The sequence below is a fragment of the Schistocerca serialis genome, chromosome 5 (genome assembly GCF_023864345.2).
Source record: "Schistocerca serialis cubense isolate TAMUIC-IGC-003099 chromosome 5, iqSchSeri2.2, whole genome shotgun sequence".
NCBI classification, from domain to species: domain Eukaryota; kingdom Metazoa; phylum Arthropoda; class Insecta; order Orthoptera; family Acrididae; genus Schistocerca; species Schistocerca serialis.
In genome coordinates, this window is record NC_064642.1 from 738,574,437 (window position 1) to 738,600,224 (window position 25,788).

General features: G+C 43.3%; 1 protein-coding gene across 1 annotated transcript in view; it reads right to left on the reverse strand.

The window, feature by feature from the left end:
• The window catches only part of LOC126482200 (uncharacterized), a 69,314-nt gene that overhangs the window by 17,817 nt on the left and 25,709 nt on the right, over nt 1–25,788 (reverse strand). The window contains exon 2 of the mRNA XM_050106178.1: nt 24,753–25,138. Coding sequence (XP_049962135.1) covers nt 24,753–25,138 — 386 coding nt within the window. The remainder of the gene's footprint in view (nt 1–24,752; nt 25,139–25,788) is intronic.

Sequence of the window (25,788 nt, forward strand, 5' to 3'; positions counted from 1 at the left end):
TAAGGACCCATCGAAATATAGCTTTGTTTCTGCGTTTTCTTGATCCAGTGTCGATAGGCTCTGAGTAACAGTCTGGCAGTGAGATTCATCTGTCTCAAGTATAATGGACATTCCAGTTCCTGTACAAGAAACGGAGTACAAAAAAAAGGTTCAAATGGCTTTGAGCACTATGGGACTTAACATCTAAGGTCATCAGTCCCCTAAACCTTAGAACTACTTAAGCCTAACTACACTAATGGCCATTAAAATTGCTACACCACGAAGATAACGTGCTACAGACGCGAAATTTAACCGACAGGAAGAAGATGCTGTGATATGCAAATGATTAGCTTTTCAGAGCATTCACACAAGGTTGGCACCGGTGGCGACACCTACAACGTGCTGACATGAGGAAAGTTTCCAACCTATTTCTCATACACAAACAGCAGTTGACTGGCGTTGCCTGGTGAAACGTTGTTGTGATGCCTCGTGTAAGGAGGAGAAATGCGTACCATCACGTTTCCGACTTTGACAAAGGTCGGATTGTAACCTATCGCGATTGCGGTTTATCGTATTGAGACACTGCTGCTCGCATTGGTCGAGATCCAATGACTGTTGGCAGAATATGGTATCGGGTAAGTTCAGGAGGGTAATACGGAAGGCCCTGCTGGATCCCAACGGCCTCGTATCACTAGCAGTCGAGATGACAGGCATCTTATCCGCGTGGCTGTAACGGATCTTGCAGCCACGTCTCGGTCCCTGAGTCAACAGATGGGAACGTTTGCAAGTCAACAACCATCTGCGCGAACAGTTGGACGACGTTTGCAGCAGCATGGACTATAAGCTCGGAGACCATGGCTGCGGTTACCCTTGACGCTGCATCACAGAGAGGAGCGCCTGCTATAGTGTACTCAACGACGAACCTGGGTGCACGAATGGCAAAACGTCATTTTTTCGGATGAATCCAGGCTCTGTTTACAGCATCGTGATCGTCGCGTACGTGTTTGGTGACATCGCGGTGAATGCACATTAGAAGCGTGTATCCGTCATCGCCATCCCGGCGTATCACCCGCCTTGATGGGATGGGGTGCCATTGGTTACACGTCTCGGTCATCTCTTGCTCGCATTGACGGCACTTTGAACAGTGGACGTTACATTTCAGATGTGTTACGAGCCGTGGCTCTACCCTCCATTCGATCCCTGCCAAACACTACATCTCAACACGATAATGCACGACCGCATGTTGTAGGTCCTGTACAGGCGTTTCTGGATACAAATAATGTTCGTCTGCTGCCCTGGCCAGCACATTCTCCAGATCTCTCACCAACTGAAAACGTCTGGTCAATGGTGGCCAAGCAACTGGCTCGTCACAATACGCCAGTCACTACTCTTGATGAACTGTGGTATCGTGTTAAAGCTACATGCGCAGCTGTACCTGTACTCGCCATCCAAGCTCTGTTTGACTCAATGCCCAGGAGTATCAAGGCCGTTATTACGGCCAGAGATGGTTGTTCTTGGTACTGATTTCTCAGGATCTATGCACCCAAATTGCGTGAAAATGTAATCACATGTCAGTTCTAGTATAATATATTTGTCCAATGAATACCCGTTTATCATCTGCATTTCTACTTGGTGTAGCAATTTTAATGGCCAGTAGTGTAACCTAAGGACACCACACACATCCATGCCGGAGGCAGGATTCGAACCTGCGACCGTAGCGGTCGAGCTGCTCCAGACTGAAGCGCACCACGTCGAGTCGCTGCACTATGCCACGCAAGCGGAGGTCCGACATATATTAGGAAGTATCCCATGACTTTTGTAACGTCAATTCATATACTTTTGCAGGACGTGATCCTAATTATGCCTATGTAGCCTCTGCCTTTGATCGATATACGTTAGTGTTATATTTCGTGAAAATGAAATTCCATTTTCTACATTTACATATTCATCTACTTCGATACTCTACAAATCACATTTAAGTGCCTGGCAGAGGGTTCATCGAACCAACATCACAATTCTCTATTATTCCAATCTTGTATGGTTCAAATGGCTCTGAGCACTATGGGACTTAACTTCTAAGGTCATCAGTCCCCTAGAACTTAGAACTACTTAAACCTAACTAACCTAAGGACATCACACACATCCATGCCCGAGGCAGGATTCGAACCTGCGACCGTAGCGGTCGCGCGGTTCCAGACTGTAGCGCCTTTAACCGCTTGGCCACCCCGGCCGGCAATCTTGTATGGAGCACTGAAAAAACGAACATCTATATCTTTCCTTACGAGCTCTGATTTCCCTTATTTTGTCATGGTTATCGTTCCTCCCTATGTACGTCGGTGTCCACAAAGTTGGTATTCTGAATTTCGTGAGACGATTCCACCGCAACAAAAGACGCCTTTGTTTTAATGATGTCCACCCCAAATCCTGTATCATTTCTGTGACACTCTCTCCCCTATTTCGCGGTATACAAAACGTGCTGCCCTTCTTTGAACTTTTTTGATGTACTCCGGCAATCCTGTCTGGTAAGTATCCCACATCGCGTAGCAGTATGCTAAAAGAGGACGCACTAGCGCAGTGTAGGCAGTCTCTAAAGCACATCTGATACATTTTCTAAGTGTCCTGCCAATAAAACGCAGTCTTTCGTTAGCCTTCCGCACAACATTTTCTGTGTTCCTTCCAATTTAAGTTGTTCGTAATTGTTATTCCTAAGTATCTAGTTCAGTTAATGGCCTTTAGATTTGACTCATTTATCGTGTAACCGAAGTTTAACGATTTCCTTTTAGCACTCTTATGGATGACCTCTCATTTTTCGTTATTTAGGTTAATTGCCAATTTTCGCACCACGCAGATATCTTTTCTAAATCGTTTTGAAATTTGTTTTGACCTTCTGCTGACTTTATTAGTCGATAAACGACAGCGTCATCTGCAAACAGCCTAAGACGACTGCTCAAATTGTCTCCCAAATCGTATGTATAGATAAGGAACAGCAAAGGACCTATAACACTACCTTGGGGAACGCCAGAAATAGCTTGTGTTTCAGTCGATGACTTTCCGTCAATTACTACGAACTGTGACCTCCCTGACAGGAAATCACGAATCCAGTATATAAATGAGACACGAATCCAGTATATAAATTAGACGATGTTCCATAAGCACGGAATTTCACTACAGGCAGCTCGTGTGGTACAGTGTCGAAAGCCTTCCGGTAATCCAGAAATACTGAATCAATCTGAAATCCCTTCTCAATAGCACTCAGCACTTCATGTGAGTACAGATCTAGTTGTGTATCACAAGAACAATGTTTTCTAAACCCATGTTTCTGTGTCAATAGACCGTTTTCTGCTAGGTAATCCATAACGTTCGAACACAAAATATGTTCCAAAATCCAGCTGCATATCGACGTTAATGATATGGGCCTGTAATTTAGTGGATTGCTCGTACTACCTTTCTTGAATATTGGTGTGACCTGTGCAGCTTTCCAGCCTTTGGGTACGGATCTTTCGTTGGGCGAACAGTTGTATGTGATTGTCAAGTGTGAAGCTATTGCCTCAGCATACTCTGAAAAGAAGCTAATTAGTATACAGTCTGGACCAGAAGACTTGTTTTTATTAAGTGATTTAAGTTGCTTCACTACTCCGAGAATATCTACTAATATGTTACTGATATTGGAAGCTGTACTTGATTCGAATTCTGGAATATTTACTTCGTCTTCTTTTGTGAAGGCATTTCGAAAGGCTCTCTTTAATAACTGTGCTTTGGCAGCAGTATCTTCGACAGTATCTCCATTGCCATCGAGCAGAGAAGGAACTAATTGTGTCCTGCCGCTAGCATACCTTACATACGCCCAGAATCTCTTTGGATTTTCTGCCGGATTTCGAGACAAAGTTTCGGTGTGGAAACCATTATAAGCATCTCGGGTTGAAGTCTGCGCTAAATTTCGAACTTCTGTAAAAGTTCGCCAGTCTTAGTGATTTTGCGCGTGTTTAAATTTGGCATGTTTGTTTCGTTGTTTCTGCAATACTGTTGTGACGCGTTTTGTGTACCACGAAGGATCGGCTCCGTCTTTTTTTAATTTATTTGGTATAAATCTCTCAGTTGCTGCCGATACTATTTCTTTGAATTCAAGTCACATCTGGTCTAAACTTATATTATCAATTTGGAAGGAATGGTGTTTGTCTCTCAGGAAGGCGTCAAGTGAATTCTTATCTGCTTTTTTGAATAGCTATATTTTTCGTTTATTTTTGGAGGATTTGGGTGTTACAATATTCATTGTAGCTACGTCAGCACTGTGTTCACTAACCCCTGTATCCGTTTTGATGCTCGTTATTAACTCAGGATCATTTGTTGCTAAGAGGTCAAGTGTGTTTCCACAACCGTTTCACATTCGTGTGGGGTCATGAACTAACTGCTCGAAATAATTTTCAGTGAATGAGTTTAGCACAATTTCGGCTGATGTTTTATGCGTAGCTCCGGAATTAAACGCGTATTATAGCCAAAATACCGAGGGTAAATTAAAGTCACCACCAACTATAATAGTATGAGTCGGGTACGTGTTTGAAATCAAACTCAAGTTTCCTTTGAACCTTTCATCAGTTAACAATTTTTTTTTTCATTCTGCGGGGCCACAGTCATAATATATATCTTAAAAGTCATTACCGCCATTAGACTGTTGTTTATTTACAGTGTTACATTTACACTTACACAATCATGATTTCGGCCTCAAAGTGCCATTGTCAAGTGTTTTGTTATCACTTGATAATGGCACTTTGAAGTAAAAATCGTGGTTGTGTAAGTGTAAATGTAACACTGTAAATGAACAACAGTCTAATGGTGGTATTGACTTTAAATAAACTTTCAATAGGTTGTATCATCAGAATTTGGAGGTCGGTGAAAGGATCCTACTATTATTTTATTCCGGTTTGCAATAACAACGTCTGCCCATACTAACTCACAGCAACTATCTACTGCAATTTCGCGACAAGATAAGCTGTTTCTAACAGCAACAAACACGCCACCGCCAAACGTGTTTAGTCTCCCCCTTCGGAACACAGTTATGTTCTTCGCAAACATTTCGGCTGAGCTTATCTCCGGCTTCAGCCAGATTGCAGTGCCTGTAGCAATTTCAGCATCAGTGCTTCTATTTTGTATTACCCACTGCTGAAACCCATTCATTACAGAATTCATCACTGAGTAGCAGTACTCCTAAAGCCGGCAACGGTGGCCGAGAGGTTCTAAGTGCTCAGTCCGGAACCGCGCGCCTTCTACTGTCGCAGGTTCGAATCCTGCCTCGGGCATGGATGTGTGTGATGTCCTTAGGTTAGTTAGGTTTAAGTAGTTCTAAGTTCTAGAGGACTGATGACCTCAGATGTTAAGTCCCATAGTGCTCAGAGCCATTTGAACCAGCACACCTGTGCGCCTTGCGGCCAGTCACCGTTTGCTTGTAGCTTGGCCACACGGATGCGGAGGCGCCCACTGTGAACACTGGTGTGAATGGAATCACTCGCACACACATGTTGTGGAAGAGGCATGCACTTGCACGCATGACATAGAGGATGCTTCAACGAACAATTTGAAGTATGGAAACTAGGGTGGGAGAAGCCAGTTTAAAAATGGCTCTGAGCACTATGTGACTTAACATCTGAGGTCATCAGTCTCCTAGAACTTATAACCACTTAAACCTAACTAACCTAAGGACATAACACACACCCCTGCCCGAGGCAGGCCAGTTTAAGGAGGTAACAGGAGTAGAATCATATTACTATGTACCTTTTCAATTTCATTAGTTACAGATAACTGCGAATAGCAACGCTGACACAATGAACGTACCCTTTGTACTGTATCTTACAAAATGTGCTGAAACTGACGGCCATCAACCTCAGTGCAAGCAAGACATCGGCGAACAAGGTTTTGACTCACCCTGACAGACATCCCTGGTGTGTTTCGAATCACGTCATGGGCAACCACAATTCAAAGAAATAATTGCCGGCCGGAGTGGCCGAGCGGTTCTAGGTGCTACAGTCTGGAACCGCGCGACCGCTACGGTCGTAGGTTCGAATCCTGCTTCGGGCATGGATGTGTGTGATATTGTTAGGTTAGTTAGATTTAAGTAGTTCTAAGTTCTAGGGGACTGATGACCTCAGCAGTTAAGTCCCATAGTGAAATGACAGAAATAGAAAAAGAATTAATTCCCTCTCTATATCGGTATTCACTTGGGCCTCGTAGGCAAGTGACTTTAGATATGCCCATAGGAAATAATGATGAGGAGTCAGGTTAGGCGACTTCGCAGGCAGTGGAGTGGGACCTCCCCTTACACTCGAGCGACCAGGAAATATTGTACCGGTACTGCTCCGTTGTATTGTCTGTAAGTCTCTGAATAGCACTGAGTAATGAATGGGTCTGTCGATGATTCATAGCAAGTTCTCTCATGGGACAATGTAAACACAATACAACAGAGCCACCTCATGGACAAGTAAATTATACAAAAACATGCATCATGACCTCCTAGTAATCAGGCTCATCCTCATTGTTTCCTTGCAGAAAATGAAGAATGTACACATAAATAAGCAGCACAGTATGTGTAAACTTTTATGCATGTTAGTTGTAAATAAGCGGGAAACCAACAATGCTAGACAAAGCTGTAGACGGGGTTACTTCCACAGCTCCTTAAACTGACTTCTCTGACCCGATGTTGCCCATCTCAAGTTGTTCAGTGGACCTTTGTCTATGTCCTGTCACATTTTGGCACGCACTTACGGGAACACCCTGTATTTGAGTTTGCGTCAAGCTACAGGTGTAGAGCGACCAGACGCCAGCCGCACAGGTGTAAACGCACCTTAAGACTCACAATCTGCAGTTACACATTAAGCGTCGACATACTGTAACAAATGACTGTTCTTTCAGACCTGAAGTTCAGGGTTACATGTGGGGTAATTGTTGCGGAATAAGTATCTCCTAGGGTTACTTTTGCTAACAGTTCTCGGTCCAAGGACTTTTCAGTATCCGCAATGAAGGAAGATGGGGTGGCAGGGGTAGAACAACGGTGTAGCTCAGAAAGCTGCCATGAAGGGAGAACACGCCATATTGGCAGACCCTCTGACGGAAGTGTTTACTGTACTTCCGAGCGGCAGTAAGCAGACCTGGCCAGTACTGCGGCTTAGTTGAGCAGCCGCTTCGTGCCGACAGCTGTCGTGTGCTCAGTGGCCAGCCTCCCGGGTTGAGTGTACTGGCGAGCGCGTATCTACGTGGGCTCGGATGCTCCGCCTCCCGTAGTTCAATTCGCACGCTGAGTTCCTTACACTCTTCCCCGACCTTGTTACTGAGTCATCGCCGAACTGTCAAGTAAGTGCACCAACCGTGTTGAGTAGCGGCGTTGCTGTGACTTCTGCGGATACTAAAAACTTTGTCATTGTATTTGGGAAGTAATATTCTGTATTGACGTCTGGGGTAAATAGCAACGAAAAGCTTTAGAAGTAGACACAACAGCAGGTGCAGATATTTATGTAGATCCAATAACAATACATGATCACAATAAAACTAATAGATACTAGTCAGCGACACCTTTAACATAGAACGCTGGGAACCGCGCGAAACGGTGATTAGAACGACACTAAAGAAGGTGATATTTTAAAAGGGGAAACAAAGTAACAAGATGTCAGCACCATGGGAGTGAAATTACATGTACGAGGCGTGTTTTTTTAAGTAAGTACCATTTTGAAATTAAAAAAGGACGTGATAAGATATCTCAGTAATTTTATTTTTACATGAAAGCCTGTACCTTAATCTACGCACTGACGCCATTACAGTCTGATTCTTCCTTGTTTACGTTGTGTACTCGAGTGTTTAAGATGCCTCCGATAATCGTGAGTTCCGCCGACTGTGAAGTACGGGCTGTTATAAGATTTCTTAGTCCTAAAGGCCTAAAAGCGATCGATATTCATCGTGAGATCTGTGCAGTTTACGGAGAAAACATTATGAGTGATGGAATGGTAAGAAAGTTGGTGAGAGAATCTAAAGATGGCCGCACAAATGTGCATGATGAACGACGGAGTGGGCGTCCTTCGGTCGTTAATGAAAGTTTGGTGCAGAAAGTGGACAATAAGGTGAGAGAAAACAGACGATTTACGATTTCCTCCTTGCGGCATGACTTTCCTAATGTTTCTCGTAGTGTTTTGTATGGAATTTTGACCGAGCACTTGAATTACCGAAAATTGTGCGCACGTTGGCTACCGAAAATGTTGACGGATGTGCACAAAACCAAACGTTTAGACCGTTCATTGATTTTCCTTGAGCGGTACCACAGCGAAGGAGATAATTCTTCAGCGATGAAACACGGGTGGCCTACGTCACACCAGAATCAAAGCAACAGTCTATAGAAGTTGAGTAAGGGCATCGTTTTGCTGCACGACAATGCCCGCCCTCATGTGGCGAATCAGACCAAAGATCTCATCACATCTTTTCGATGGGAAACTCTAAATCATCCTCCGTACAGCCCCGCCGATCTTGCGCCCAGTGACTACCCTCTATTCCTGCACTTGAAGAAACACCTGACCGGTCAGCGTCTTCAAGACGATGACGAACTCAAAACAGAGGTGGTGCAGTGGTTAATAAGTCAGGCGGCAGACTTCTATGAGGAGGGTATTCTCAAACTGGTACACCGTTATGACAAGTGCCTCAATATTGACGGAAATTATGTAGAAAGGTAAATTAAGGTACAGGCTTTCATGTAAAAATAAAATTATTCAGACATCTTAGCATGTTTTTTTTTTTTTTTTAATTTCAAAACGGTACTTACTTAAAGAACACGCCTCACAATTCAATAACGTCAGTGAATCATTTTCAATCAATAGTGCCAAAAACTGTCTGCTTAATATAATTATAATGGCGCAAAGTACGCATATCCTACACAGCTGGTACTGTATATGTTAGCCCTCACAGTGAAAATGCGGGATTTGCTTGAAGTGGTTCAAAAAAGTAGAAGAGAACAGTGTACACACATCAGTAAAGCCACTTTTCTACATTCAAAATCACTTTCGCATGCAGCCCATCCAATATCAAAAGTCACAGCAATTACATTTTCGAATGATGACGTGGGTATGTCAGTGTCATAGCTTGCCTTTCGCCAAGGGTACTGCAATATCATCGTATACTTTGGTACAGAAAACAGATCGTAAATCACAGAGTGAAGTTTGATGATTTAATAAGGATCATCTATCTTCATTTGGGATTTCTCACGTTGAAGTTTGCAAAATCAGTAGTTATAATAATAACAGAGTTTATATTGCGTAAAGAAGTAAACGTCAAGGGGTTGGCAACATTCTGCTCTTTTCAGTGGAAATATCTTGCGTACAACACCTTTGCCTGGAGAACATGCATCTAGAAGGCTACGATCTGTATGACCTGACCAGGAATCACACAGAAATAGGCTCTTTTCACGTGTCACATGTTCACCGATGACTGAAGTTGGAAAACGTTTCAGGTGTTCTTTAATCATTCATACACTTGCTTGTCTGCTCTTGAATGCATCGTGGGCAGGTTGTATCAGGTTTCTTTGAACTATTTGGTCCTAAAGCACCTTGTGCCTCTTGGAAACAGATCTACGACCTGTTTGCTAACCTGCCTGTCATTGTAAAGCCACATCAATTGTGTAGCTGTGGATAGAGCTACGTGCAAATTGCAACGGCATTTTTGTAGTTTTCGCTCCTTTGTGAGGCAGTGTTCATGATGAAGACACGTCACACAGGACATGACTCTGGCCACTGTTGCAAACACCTTCTTTTCCCACCCCGTTCTGCGATAAACACATTCACTTCCTCCACAAACTGCCGTGCCTTCTGACGTATACTATTATCGTCTTCTACGTCCTTATGCGTAACAAAACTAAAAATATACTTGGATGAAATACCATATTCAGCCTGAAGATTCTCGATAAAAGAAACAGAAGCTTTCAAATTGACCAATCCAACTGTTTGAGACGCTTCTAGAGCCCACATTTGCTGATGTCAATAGTGAACTTTTAGACCCATACGACCATGCGCTATCAAATTACGATATTGCGTGATCTTCTATAAAATGTAATGGCGACAATCTGTTTCCTTTAAAAAGAGATCCTGCTCGTCTTTACAAGACACATAATTTAGGTTTACCTTGCAGTTTGATTTACTTTCTATGCACTTCTTACGTCTCATTAGTTTGCTATGGGAACTGAAGCCACGACTGTAATAGTCTTCATCAATTTTCTTCAGGACGCTGTCATCAATATCTTCTAATACTGGGCCTCGACTGTTTGGGTGGAGACAGTTGGTACTCACTCCTGCCTGGACTATTCCTGTTGCTCTGGAGAAAACGTCGGCTACTGCTTGAACAGCCACCTTTAGGTTCGGGTTCTTCCTGCTCCTCAAAATCAGAATATCTATTGACCTATCTATTGATCATTTATTTCTGTGTCGTCCCCATTATATCTCTGAATTATTAAGTTATATAACACATCTGCGCATTCTCTGTCCTCGATCCCGATTTAATTGCCGTATTTTGCCCGCATCTCGTGGTCGTGAGGTAGCGTTCTCGCTTCCCACGCCCGGGTTCCCGGGTTCGATTCCCGGCGGGGTCAGGGATTTTCTCTGCCTCGTGATGGCTGGGTGTTGTGTGCTGTCCTTAGGTTAGTTAGGTTTAAGTAGTTCTAAGTTCTAGGGGACTGATGACCAAAGATGTTAAGTCCCATAGTGCTCAGAGCCATTTGAACCATTTGAATTCCCGTATTTAGCGCGTTGCAATATTCTCCCTAATATTTGGATCACATTCGCAGCATTAATTCCCTTCATTATATCCCTGTACACAGCATACACAGAAACCCGCATGCGAACACTCCAAGTGACTCATTCGTACTGCAGCTGTACCATTCACTCGAGTCGAGCACTTTTTAGTGCAGCTACAACACGTCACCATCTGATGGTGCTAGCAGGCGAGTCCGGAATCTTGCATGGAAATGACACAGATCGCTGTTGTTATTATAGTCGAGTGTTAACTCTAAGCATGGTTTCGTGCGGTTCTGAGCGTTCGAGCTCAAAATTTTCCTCCTTAGAAAGAAAAAATCCCTGGATGTGATGGTAGGAATTCTGCATTTTTTAAGCGTGCATAAAAAGCTGAAAGATAGAATTTAAAGATATTAAACTGTTGTTGGAATAGGTGCAATAGGAATGTAGCGTGTCATCAGTGTATCCCGTATTTGAAAATGAACACATAACGAAAACCAGGATTGCAGCTTCGTTTTGCACAACTTATGAAATATATTCGTAGATAGTACCGAGGGAGGTGCTGTAGTTGTTAGAACACTGGACTCGCATTCGAGTGGACGACGGTTCAATCCCGCGGGCGTCTATTTTGTTTTCCGTGAATGCTCTAAATCGCTCCAGACAGATGCCGGGATGCTTCCTTTGAAAGGTCACGGCCCATATCATTCCCCGTGCTTAAAAAATTGCGAGCGTGTTTCTGTGTAATGATGTCAACGGCACATTAAAGCCTAACCCTCCCTCTTTCGTTTCGTACAAAGTACAGAGAACAGATAGTGTAAGAGCAGAAACAGTTGTGAATTATGCACAAAACGGATCCTGTAAAGGGAGATCTACACAGATCGTTTTCATCATAACGCGGGTAACAGCTATTAGAAATATAAATTATTTTACAAGTTTAAACCAAATAAATTACTGGAAGATGTAAAGCTTAAGGATCTTCCGCTGAAGTTGGCAAGAGTAATGAAAAGTACATATGGCACAACATACACTAAAATTATAACGGAACTTCGGAATCTGCAATAATCTAGGGATTAAATAACAGTAACCTCTACGACAGACTCTTTCATTTATGTGTCATAGATAAAGTAAATGCAGTATCAAACACTTAAAAATATATAACACTACTCTAGCCACCACGTTCTTTCTAGAGGACCAAATGATTTTGGTTGAAACGCAATATGATGGTTTACGACGTGGGTTGTGTCTGCTTGTGAAAGTAATGATGAACAACACTCAAGAACCAGGCGAAGAAGTGCCCTGGCAGCCATTTATTTCGTAGATGAGTCTAGCGTCTGCTATTCCCACTATTTGTTCTAAGTAGTCGTTTCCGTTTAAGGTCGCTATGGATAGTTACTCCTAAATATTTTACGGTGTGTGTAGTTTTCAGTAATTTGTCATCTGTAGTCCAGTTGTAGAGTTGTGGATTTCTTTTCCTATGTATCCGCAATGTGTTACATTTATTTACGTTCGTGGTCAATTGCCAGAGACTGTCTTCTGGCGTTGCTACTTTATTATAGATAATTGCATCACTTACGAACAGTCCTCAAGAGCTTCGGGCGTTTTCTGTTAGATCATTTATATACAGTGGAAACCGTAACAGAGTGTTCTGTCACATTTATTTCTTCGCAAGTAATTACCTTGACGTGTGTAGATTGTATTCCGTCAGGCTCGACATGTTGAGTTCTATCTGCGAGGAAATACTGAATCCTGTCACTACTCTAGCCCGGTCCTCAGTAAGCTCGTATTTTTCCCTACTAATCGACAATGCGTGACTATGTTAAATGTCCCCCTAAAGTCAAGGAACACGACACCAACCTGAGCGCCGTTGTCTATAGGAACAGAGCGCACTGAATTTCGCAGCACAAATTCAGCTCAAAGTCCATATTAAATGCTAACCACCACGTGGGCAAAACACTTACGCGTACGACATAATAATTACTTTTCGCAATGAGAAAATGCCCAGAAATGTGAAAACTGAGCAAAGTTACCTGAAATTACGTTGAACACCCCAGGGATTGGCGGATAAGTGTACTGAGCATGGCTCTATGCACCGGGCAACAGTGTTCAACTCGACTACCACTTCACAGACGGCAAAAAATAACAGTACACGATGAAAGAGTAATAAGAGACGGTACAGATATGTCATCGATAAGGGAAAAAGTTTGGTGGTAATTTGGCAACATGCAACGGATCTGGAGGAATTTACGATGCTACTGTAAAGGCAGCTTTCACCAGTGATGTAATAGTAATAACTTGCTATGACGTCACCTCTTGTAGTATGTTTAGAATTTAATTGCTCTGTACCGATGGCTAATTTAATGGTTTTCGGTGGTTTCATTTTTGAGTCCGTGCAGTGAGTCAGAAGCAATACTGCGGCGTGCTAGAAATAAAAATCTGTACCGTTGTACAGCTTTCTCTGCGATACGTTTCGGTCCCCTCTCTGGTAACTGTACTACATTATCAATCTATGACTGAGTGTCGTATTTGTAACTGGTGCTACTTTTTACCCCCTTGCGTAACTCAAGTGATGAAAAGTTTTTCTTTCATTAACTGTTAAAATATTTTCATGGATGTGACGTCATGTAGATTATGCATCCTTCATTATGCATAGGTGCATTGGTCATTACATCGCTGGTCAAAATAGACGTATAGTATAAGAATCACTACTTTATCCCATTAAGCTTCTGACACACTCTGAGAATACGCGAATCCACTACATATACACCATCACATTATGCAGTAAGCAGGTTACACAAATATATTCAACGAAGTTTTTAAACTACGTGGCAAGCTGACAGTAACTGCTGCTCTATAAAAATCTCACCGAGAGATTTACCTCCGATAGGTAAACAGGTGTCGGCAGCTCGCATCAGCATTGGGAAACAAAGCTTCAGTGTGCCACACTAATTCTCTACTTACACGCTCAGACAGAAGCGCCTGCGTTATAGTGACTGTAATTACACTATATTGCGTGCTGCAAGACGAGTAATGAATGAAAGCAAAACTGTGCGTCATACCTGTTAGCACTTGTGTCCTCTCTTGCCCTCAAAAGTGGAGCAAAGACTTCTTGCGAAGCTCACAAGCTCACAATGAGGTTTTGACAGCTGCTCTTGTGCTGTAAGAAAAGGTCTATCACTTCACAAAAGAATATCGATAGCTTCTTCTCGGTTTAAGAAAGCGCACGATTTCGTAACGACACTGTTGTAGCTTCGGCAGAAATCGCAGTATTGCTAGGCAACGACACAGGGCGCTTGCAGCGACTCTGCATTGTTGCGAACGCTCCCAGGGATCGTTACTAAACAACATCGCTGTGAATTACAGAGCACGCCGCAATTGTTTACTGATAGTGTTATGCACACATTTTGGGATCACGACTGTTTGGAACTGTAAAACAATTCAGAACCCAAACATCACTATGCAGGGGATTCTGAAGATGCTGGTCCTCAAATTACGTACTATTCACAGATATGTCATTATGTAAATGACCAAACTGTTTATGTATGAATTAAAAAAATCTAACTAACATTCTAGAGGAAATTTTAAAATAGGGGCAACATTGACGCTTGTACACAACAGAATACACGTGCTATCACATCGTCTGCCAACCTCAGTTGTGAATTTCTGTAGCCACACACACCGCTTGGGCATTATGCGCAGTCTTATAAAATGAAATTCAATACGATGAACACATGATGTTAGTTAAGAGTAAGGAGGTGAAACACATAGAATTAATATAAGGATTAGTAATTTATTGCCGCGCGGGATTAACCGAGCGGTCTTGGGCGCTGCAGTCATGGACTGTGCGGCTGATCCCGGCGGAGGTTAGAGTCCTTCCTCGGGCATGGGTGTGTGTGTTTGCCCTTAGGATGATTTAGGTTAAGTAGTGTGTAAGCTTAGGGACTGATGACCTCAGCAGTTAAGTCCCATAAGATTTCACACAATAATTTATTCGTCCAAGGGCCATCTTGCATTAATGTAGCATTTGTAAGTACTAGGAAACTGCAAGTCATATGCAAAAAAAACTGCCCCATTGCGAATAGGATTCGCCATCTGAGGCTTCCGTACAAACATAATTATGCATGTAGATATTTCATTTATCTGGATAATCGTGAAACTCGATTTTTTGCCTATTATCGAAGTCGATACTTGCAAGATATCGGTCACAGAAATACTGAAACTTTCGAAAATGTTTTAAGTTTGAATTTTTTGAGTAACTTCGCAATTGACATCGTAATTTCTGAGGAAAGATGGTCTTAACAGGCTGGCAGAGAGACAAACGGATAACGAAAGCAAAAAGTATTTTTTTCATGTTATATAATTGCAGATTAATAATTTTAGGATTTTTTCCCTTACTTATACTGTGAAACCTTGAGTCTTGTCAAATTTCATGATTCAAACTCAACGGGAAGTAGGGCCTGCTCTGTAGGTTTTGATGAGAGATTGCGAGTAAAATGGACGCCTCGTTTCATTACATTGACTTAAAACCTTAAAATTTTTACGCCACCAAGGGCCTGAGGATCTCGTATGTAACGTAAATTTAGACTTGATAGTTTAACCCCTCCTGATAAAAAGTTGTTTTGGTACACAGCATACAGACAGACAGATGGATAACGAGTGGTAAGAAATATTTTTTCCGTGTGATATAAATACAAGTTAACAACTTCCCAATTTTTATATTAGGTTTTCTGTGAAGCTTTGCTGCCCGCCATATTTCATGGTTCTAGATCAACGTGAAGTACCCTTTAGGTTTTGATGAGTCAGTTTGGGAAAATCAAAGTATGAGACATAAAGGACCATATCTTATGATGGCATTTATTCAGAAGTTTTTACTCCGTCAGGGGACGATAGACCTTACTTTTTTATATAACTTTCATCTTCACACGTCCACCCGTTTATGAGAAAAAGGGTTCGTAAACTTTGCCAGACAGACAGATAGACAATAGAGTGGTCTTATAAAGGTTCGTTTTTTATCGACTGAGACAGAGAATCCTAATAACGTATAAATATTTATACACTTATGTTAAACGAAGATGGAACAGGTGGTTGGCCGGAGCCTTCGTTAAGGAATGAGTCGGCATTTGCCAAAAGTGCAAACCAAGCAAGGCCTAAATCAACGTGACCTTCCAACCCCCACAATCTGACGCTATTGTCTAGATAAAAAGTGCAATGCCTCAGTCGTTGAATCTAATTTACAGTCCCTCTGCGTTGGAACAATTGACAGAGGTTAAGGAATAACATAAAAAAGAATTAAACACCGTTTTGTCTTTCTCTACTTTTCTTTGCCTACAACCACACACACACAGACACACACACTTGGACATCAAGATCACCGTCACACTTAAGCACCCCTCTTAAATCTTCAGGTCTTTGCTTCTGCCTCTCTGAACACCTGACTGAGCATTCCGCCAGGATCAGTGAGACCAAGTGCTGAGGAAGATGGTGATAAATTAGGATCGTAACACCTCTGGACTTGGGTGTAAGATGTCTCTGCAAAAAATCATACCGTTGGTGATGTGCGCTAAAAACTGACACGGCTGTATTAGTGATCATTCTTCTTATCAGCCGATAATCTGATCCATTTAACCAGACTTCAGCTCAGTACCATGCATTATTTAAGACGTTTGGCTTTGTAACGTTTTTAAATGAATGTCTTTGAATTACCTCTTTCATCTTTTCGTGCTGATGTTTTAAAACCACCGTTCCTTACCAAATTGGCAGTCCCAGATAATTTCAACCTTCTACGAGGAGTTTTTGCCTGACCTTGACTGTACACCATGACAATATATCGGACTATAATTTCGTAATCGCGAGGTAGGTGAAACAGTAACAACAGCAAAGCTGATGGGTTTTGATTTCAATTTCTGCGAATACGAAAGTAAACTGTAATTAAACACACACGTGGTGACCACCTAATTAGGCAATGAGCTATCAAGTTTTATGGCAAAGAGGAAGTAAACTTCACCGAAGAAAACTAACCTCACTTGATACCCTGACTAATGTCTTCTTCCACAGTTACTCTCAACATTATATTGTAAATTGTTCTAGCAAGCAATGCAACAGCCAACCCTTATGCAGAACACAGAATGACCAACAAATGCAACAGTGCACACTGTCTTACAATAGCACTTACTGTTGGTAAAATCTACTATGCAGTATAATGAACATATGCAGAAGGACTATGAACCTACTAACAAAACCTGACTGGCAATAGCATGAACTACTACTATTTTAACTATCTACCACAAAAATATCATGATTTGAAAAAGTACTGATTACTATGGGCTACAGAAATTTGCACGTGAAGTTACTCTACACGAGTTGGCGGTACAGAAATTATTTATAAGAAAGTTTTTGGTGCAGAAAAAATGATTGTACGGATTGCTGCACTTGCTCAGAAAGTGCCTTTACTTTCATGTATCGCATAAACTAAGTAGCTGATGGGATCCCTCAAACTGGTATGGTTTGACAACCATAACCAGTTTTAAGAGGTAATACACAAAATTAAAAAAACGGCAAGTATCTTTAGTAACTACTTTAAGTATACTGCATAATGCAAAATTAGTTCAACAGTTAACAAGGGACCTAGAAACTAGTCTCTCAATGAACTCAAAGTCATGCTGGCTTTGTAAATGGCTACACAAGTTGAAAAACTACTATAAAACAACATATACAAAGAAACAAACAATTAAAAGTTTACAAATCTGTCCAAAGTGAAATAATACTGCTGTCTCTTTATAACCTATACTAACAGACAGCTATAAGCACTTTATACTTTTGTCATTGATTACTCTAATAGAAATTGTTATTTAGTGAAAAGCTTCATGAACAACCTTTAGGAAAGTTTGAGATGAAAAATTATATGGGTAAATCATATTCTACAGTACAGAAATATAACCAAACTTCATACTCCGCACAGTTAATAAAATGCAAAAAGTTTTACTGCCAAAGTTATCAGTTTAATAAAAAGTGGACCCAGTCTAGGAATGTGACTGAGGATAATCATTGGTTTGCACACGAATGTTATGAGTTAAACAAAATGTTATTATTCAATACATAATATCTGGTCCATTAGATGTACATATTTGGATAACAGTTTTGCTGAAGGTGGTGGTGCTTGCGGAAAATTAAAAAAAAATGGTTCAATTGGCTCTGAGCACTGTGGGACTTAACTTCTGAGGTCATCAGTCCCCTATAACTTAGAACTACTTAAACCTAACTAACCTAAGGACATCACACACATCCATGCCCGACACAGAATTCGAACCTGCGACCGTAGCGGTCGCGTGGTTCCAGACTGTAGCTCCTAGAACCGCTCGGCCGCCAATGCTGGCGCGGAAAATTACAGGGACTATAAAATTAGTGGTAAGAAACCGTAGTTCTTGATGTTTCCACGCCCTGATGTAACTATTCTTAGTGTCGTTAATTTAACCAAACAGTGCCAAGGATGATACTGTGGTCGACAGGCCACTTTACATTCCATCCGAGGCTGATTTACATGCTCGCAAGCTCTTCTGGCCTCAATTTATACACCCAAATTAGCCAAAATAGCTGACCAAGGCTGCCGCTGACCACGCAGTGTCTCAGTCAGAACTGGAATATGACAGTCACCACAAAGGAATCAAGCGCATTGCGCACCACGTCCAGCTTTTCCAGACCCTTTACTACTGATTTTACATTTAGCTTCCCTCCTTATGAACCACTAAAATATAGTTTTTACGAATTATTACACTCACAGAACATTAGATATAAAGCCAAGGGTACGATTACTGCGTAATTTCTTATAACCCCAGGATAATTAACATAATTATTACATAGTTACACGACCAAAGATCTTGAATAAACAGATAAACTATTGTACGAAATATGCCTAAATCTATCGATTATTTGTGTTACAACGTCTACAATAGTTTGGTCCGCTTAAAAAGCACGCCGGACCCTAGTATTTGTGATTTAGGCCAGGGAGCATTGGGACCTTGAGGAATAAGGCGGACGTGGGAAGTTATGCTTGTTGTTTAGGAGTCCGTAGCAGGGTATTTGTGCAGCAACAAGATTCACTCCTTTCCTTGCGGTGATGGCTTGGCTCTGAGCACTATGCGACTTAACTTCTGAGGTCATCAGTCGCCTAGAACTTAGAACTAATTAAACCTAACTAACCTAAGGACATCACACACATCCATGCCCGAGGCAGGATTCGAATCCGCGACCGTAGCGGTCGCTCGGTTCCAGACTGTAGCGCCTAGAACCACACGGCTACTCAAGCCGGCTCCTTGCAGTGAGTGAAGGCTTGGAAAATCAAAGTTAGGGTGATCTAATGGAGCATGTGACAAGGTCCTGTAAAGTTAAGCTAGATGAGGAGTCTCAGCTTTTTTTAATGTGTTCTTGTTTTTGTGCAAAACAAATTTTGATTATGCGCTCGTGTCAATGAAGGAGAATTTACAGAACGAAGCATAGACCGTGCATCACGGATTTGGCAGTAAACGTCCAAATTACAGATACCAGCAAAGACCGCAAAGGGCTGTCGAACTGGGACAAATAAAGAAGAAAGAAAACAAAAAGTAAACCAAGCGTGAGTATAAGGAAGAAGAATTGGCGTGATTTTCATTTCCTAACAGTCAGGCTCTTTTCCGTTTACCATCTAATCATTTGAATGCTTTATCTTATTCCTTACTGAGATGTGTGCTAGCCCAGTTATATCAGGATAAATTGTAAGAAAACAGTGTTTATTCATAAAATGACTTATTCGTGACCATGTATCTGAAGGATAGGTCATTTGCAGTAAATTTATGTTCGCACGTGAATTCTTCTTCTAATGATGATACACCCCCGCAGTAGTAATGAAACTTGCATTCTGTCTTCGTATGGTCGGTCGGATCTTGTGCTTCCATTGCGTTGTTGCTTTGTTGAATTACATTCAGATGCTGGGGCTTAATCTGTCTCTGATCCTTCACCAACTTTGAACATACGACAGAAACATAAAGATGAATTATATATCATTTCTCCATCCAAAGAAAATAACGTGTTTCGTTATTTGATACTAGATGGAAATCCTCTTGACATGGTGAAAGACGCTGCTTTGTTGGGAAATTTATAGTGAAGTACATATTACCTAAGCTATTTTAAGCATTTTCCTTGATCTTTTTCTGTAAAAACGAAAACCTTTTGACCGAACGACACTGCCAAGTAAACACAGCCTATTCTACACGTCTTATAATCCTACTTATCACAACCAGGCACCTCTTTTAACATTTTCTCTTCGCTAGTTAATATTATTTTCGTTCTGTCGACATGTTACTTATGTTGTATAAATTTTGATTATCTTTGTCTACCAGGTTATGAATGATACTTTGAGATATGTGTGAGTGCGTGCATGCGTGTGCGTATCCCTGTATGTGTGATTATTGGTATGGAATGATAACTGAAGCCATCGAACACTGTTAAATTACTATGTGAATGCATTTATTGCTGCTCTGTTAATTTGTGAGTATCCGGAAATCTGGGATCCATCGACAATTTGGGAGTGTGAATATTCATAGAACTAGACGGATCGAATTTATAAAGAAAATAACGTGTGAATGTGCGTTCAGGTGATGTACAGGTACAGATAAACAAATGTTGACAACTTGAGAAAATTGTAATGGTTTATTCAAGGGAAAGAGCTTCACGAACTGGGCTATTCAATAAAATGTGGGTCCACATCTGGCCCTTATGCAGGCTCGGCTTGGAAATGATTGATAGGGTTGTTGATGTCCTCCTGAGGAATATCGTGCCAAATTCTGTCCAACTGGCGTGGTAAATGGTCAAAATCCGTAGCTGGTTGGAGGGCCCTGCCCATAATGTACCAAACGGTCCCAGCTGAGAAGGGATCCGGCGACCTTGCTGGCCGAGGTAGGACTTGCCAGCACTGTGACAAACAGCAGAAATTCTCAGTGTGTGCTGGGAGGGGGGTGAGGGATATAGGGGAGTTATCTAACTGAAATGTATTTATTTTCTGTGTATGAAATTAACCATAATCAATTCAATTTTTCAAAACGTTTTCAGCTGTTCGTCACTAACTGAGATATCTACAGACGAATAATGAATACAGTGATGCAGTGTTGTAAGCTTTTTCCCGTGGGATTGTTGCAGCCACCGGAAACAAACAATAAGATAGCCTGGCAAGCTTCACGGGACCCGTTCGGCCTGCTGCATCTGACAACAGGTTGTGCTATCAATCCAACGTTACTAGCCAGGTATTTGTTTGCGCTCGTAGGTTCACTGTAGCTCAGCTGTCTTAACGGTGAGAGCATCGAAATGAACAAGCCAAACTTAAAGGAGATTGAGGAGAAATTAACAATTGGGGAATACATACTAGTCACGAAACAGAGCTTGCATCCATCAGGGAAAAGTTGTGGTTCGTTTATGAGGCAGTTTCAAATAAATCGATAGGTCTGAATTCAGCGACCGAATACACATCCTAGAAGAAGTAATCGCAACTGGTATAACGCGGGATACACCTGACTGGCACTCACAAAGGTTACAGAAACTAGACTTCCAAAACTTTACTGTAGTAGGCTTTGCACTACTAGAGACAGCGTTCTTAGGTTCAAAGGATGTCAACTTTCAGAGATGCTTTTGCCTACTACACAAAATGTACCGGGTGATCAAAAAGTCAGTATAAATTTGAAAACTGAATAAACCACGGAATAATGTAGATAGAGAGGTAAAAATTGACACACATGCAGTGAATGACGTGGTGTTTTATTAGAACCAAAAAAAATCACCCCGTATTGCTAGACGCGTGAAAGATCTCATACGCGCGTCGTTTGGTGATGATCGCGTGCTCAGCCGCCACCTTCGTCATGCTTGGCCTCCCAGGTCCCCAGACCTCAGTCCGTGCGATTATTGGCTTTGGGGTTACATGAAGTCGCACGTGTGTCGTGATCGACCGACATCTCTAGGGATGCTGAAAGACGACATCCGACGCCAATGCCTCACCATAACTCCGGACATGCTTTACAGTGCTGTTCACAACATTATTATTCGACTACAGCTATTGTTGAGAAATGGTGGTGGACATATTGAGCATTTCTTGTAAAGAACATCATCTTTGTTTTGTCTTACTTTGTTATGCTAATTATTGCCATTATGATCAGATGAAGCGCCATCTGTCGGACATTTTTGGAACTTTAGTATTTTTTTGGTTCTAATAAAACTCCATGTCATTCCAAGCATGTGTGTCAATTTGTACCCCTCTGTCAACATTATTCCGTGATTTATTCAGTTTTCAAATTTATACTGACTTTTTGATCACCCGGTATAACTGAGCGAGGTGGCGCAGTGGTTAGCACGCCGGATCGCATTCTGGAGGACGATGGCTCAAACCTGCGTCCGACCATTATACTTTAGGTTTTCCGTGATTTACATAAATCACTTCAGGCAAATACCAGGATGGTTCCTATGCAAGGGCACTCCCGACTTCCTTCCCCATCCTTCCCTAATCCGATGAAGTCGAAGACCTCGCTGTTTGGTTCCCCCTCCCCACCCAAATCAGCCAGCCAGCCAAAACGTATTTTAGAGGTGACCTTGTGATGGTTAGAATTGAGGACAGCCACTACTCTTTCAAAGAGGGTGAGGTAGCAGAGAAAACGATTCATATCAAAATAAATAAATAATCCCAGAAAAGTCGAAAAGTATAAATAAAATCTGCAATTTTCTGGCCCACAAGAATCTCTTCTTGTGATGCTCAGGTGAAAAAGACTTGTCATCAACTTGCTAACACTACTCTTAACACCGCAATGAAGGCCCGCAGAGTGCTATGTAGCGCAGCACAGCGGAAAGAAGGACAGGCAGAAGGATTCTTTTAGCTCTCTAGGGTTTGCATAGCTTGGCTTCGGTGGTTCTAAAGCAGCCTGCCCGTTCCGCTGATAACGTTCTTGCCTAGCTGGCTAACAGGCAAGCATGGACAGGTTGAAAGCGGAATGTGTACCCACGTGGACCCATGTTTCCAAACTCACTGTGCTCCGTTACAATTTTAAATAAACATGCTACGTCAGAAATTACTCAGCAGGAAACACATTTTTTAAATAACGCGTCCTGCAAGAAACATAAGTGAAGCAAACTTGGGAATATGGTTTAAGCCAGGAGCAGGTAGCGATCTCTCCCCAGTAAGTGTTGGAGCGTGACGGAATGACAAATGAGCGTCCACACTCTACCAACACTTTGGCACGGAGTGGGGTCCCTTCCAGCAGACGATGCTCTCGGTAAGCCGCTGACTGGCAGTCCCAAGGCAAAGACTTTGAGCTCCGTAAGACATACCACGTACGGCTACACGATGCAATGCGGCAGCGAGCTAGTCAGGGCAGCCATTCAGAACTACGACACTTTGGAAAAGAGCAGGAAGCTACCCAGCCGCGCTCTTGTGTGTTTATTAAACAAATCGGAGAGGCTAATCGACGTGGGGCGAGATGTTGTGTTACGTGAAGAGCCTTACTCAACAACTTCCGTGAGCGCAGGTTCCAAACGAATTAAGAAATCAACCACTCACTGTCACATGAGACTCCATACAGACCACGACGGCAAAATCAGAGAAATTCGCATTCATTCTGTGGGATATTGCCAGTCTCTCTTCTCTTGTATCATCAACGGCAGAAACAGGATGAAGTGGAAAATATTACCGTCGCATTATGTATCGCCCACCATCCACCCTGCAGAAACTTACGAGGTATCGATGTAGGAGTAGATTGGCGTCCGGTTAGCGAAACCCATCAAAAAGACTTCCTGAATAATTTTCCCGTGCTTCTTTCGAAAGCAGTTGGGTCGCCCCTCTTCTTTCTGTATATAAATACGTCGCCATTTGTCGACTCTGGAATATACTAGTCTAAAGATGTTAACGAAGAAAGGAACTAATTCACCTGATAATGACACAAAATGAAGTGAGGGTAGCAATGAACGGGCGCAAATTCTGCTCGTGTGTGGCATAGTGACATCTCGCTAACGTCTCGTATACAAGTTCGCCATGCGTAAAACAGGAAGAAAAATGACGTCTCAGCTCTGGCGAGGAATTCGCTGGCAGCCGCTGCTGGCTCGTTCGTGCCGACCTCGTCCGAAAACTCAGCCCAGTAGTTCAGTTTCAGTCGGTTACTCTCGACCTATCACTGACCACATCTGCTGCTATCACACGTGTGTGACAGGATTACACAGAATTAAACGTCTCTGAGTTGATATACGGCCGCGCGCGGTAGCCGCGTGGTCTAAGGGCTTCTTTTTGTGGCGGCGTTCGTAGGGACAAACAATTCGCTGTAGAAACGGCTTACGAAGTCACCGCCACACTTTTAATAGCGGGCTGACCGGTCCGCTGGAACAGTGAACAGAACATGAAAACCCAAACACTCTGATTAAATAAAAGTCGGTACTTATCTTTATTAACGAAGATACAGAAACACAGTAGTGAACTCCGTGTCTACAGAGATCTGTCTAGTTCGAGTCGGAGCGGCTAGGTCAGCGTCGGCTGACGACAAACAACAACTCTGCTGCGTTGAACACACAACTGACTAGCAAGTACACAATTCGGTGGCGAGTATACAACTGAGCGGCGAATACAGAACTGTCCTAGCGCTCGCGACTCCAGCGCTTAAGAAACCAGAAGCCAGCAGTGGCGCGCGCAGACTTGCGGCGATTTCCTGTCTCGCTGGCGCTGCTTATGCGGACGGCGTCCGGACTTTGATGCTGCCAACCTTTTTGGCAGCGGGCTCGGGTGGCATTACTGGCTAGGATATAACACTCCTCCCCTCCAAATCGCCGCACCGTCGTTGAATAATGACGTGGCGAGCGTCGACGGCGGGGGAGGGGTCTGGCCGCAGGCGTAGCGGACGAGACCGGGGCGGAGACTGTTGTCGGTGGCAGTCCCCGGTCCGCACCCCAGCATTGGCTGCGCGGGGCCTCGGGAAACACCGACTGAAAACCGAGGTCAGGGTGCACGCCTGTGACCACGGGCGCAGCTTCTGGTACTGGACGCGACGGGGCGTCGGGACCCACGAAGAGAGGCAGCGTCTCCTGACGCTGCGTCGACGGCTGCTGAGTGGGCGCCGGACAAGGCGCTGCGGTGTCAGACTCCTTGGGGGTGCCCAAGGAAAGCGGCTGCAGGACAGGCTGCACAGCCACCGCTTGGGACGGCGGCCCGGCTGAGGGGTCGACGTCCATCAGCTCCGAAGGCGGTGGCGACTGAAGAGGGACCGCAGGCGCCGGAGGGACCACCTGGGGCGCTCCCGGATGAAGCTGCGCGGGAGGCATCAACGGGACGGGCTGTCGGCGTGGTAGCGGCGACGGCTGCTGCTGCTGCCCTGGGGGCGGCAGCGAAGTCGGAAGGCGCGGCTGGAACCCGCCGCGGACCAAATCTGTGGACAAAGAATGAGCGGCAGAATCCGGGCGGCCAGCGCGGCGCAACTGGTTCTGATGCCTCCTGTGCACCCCAGTAGCACCTTGAACAGTATAAAAACCGCGACAATGGACACTTATCACGGTACCACGTTCCCAACGACGGCGACCGTGATAAACTCTGAAAAAAAGCGGCGTCGTTGCGCTGAAAACGCGTGCGATGCTCAGAAGCGGCGGGTCGATCCGGGGGGTGCAACAACCGTAGTAGGGTGCGATGACGACGGCCGTGGAGAAGCTCCGCAGGCGGAGGGCCGTCGCGTGGCGTGGTCCAGTACGACGACAGGAACGTGATGAGGGCCTGCTGACGAGAGTGCGTAGCACGAAGGCGGTCCATATGATCCTTGAATGTGCGTACAAAACGTTCCGCTGCACCATTCGATTGAGGGTGGAACGGCGGAGTAAGAACATGGCGAATGCCATTGGCAGAACAAAAACTTTCAAATTCAGCAGAGGTAAATTGTGGACCATTGTCAGACACTAAAACTTCTGGAAGACCCTCAATACAAAAAATTGAAGTCAACGCCTGTATAGTTTGTGCAGACGTTGTAGACTGCATGGGCACAGCAAACGGAAAATTACTAAATGCATCTATCACGATGAGCCAACGAGA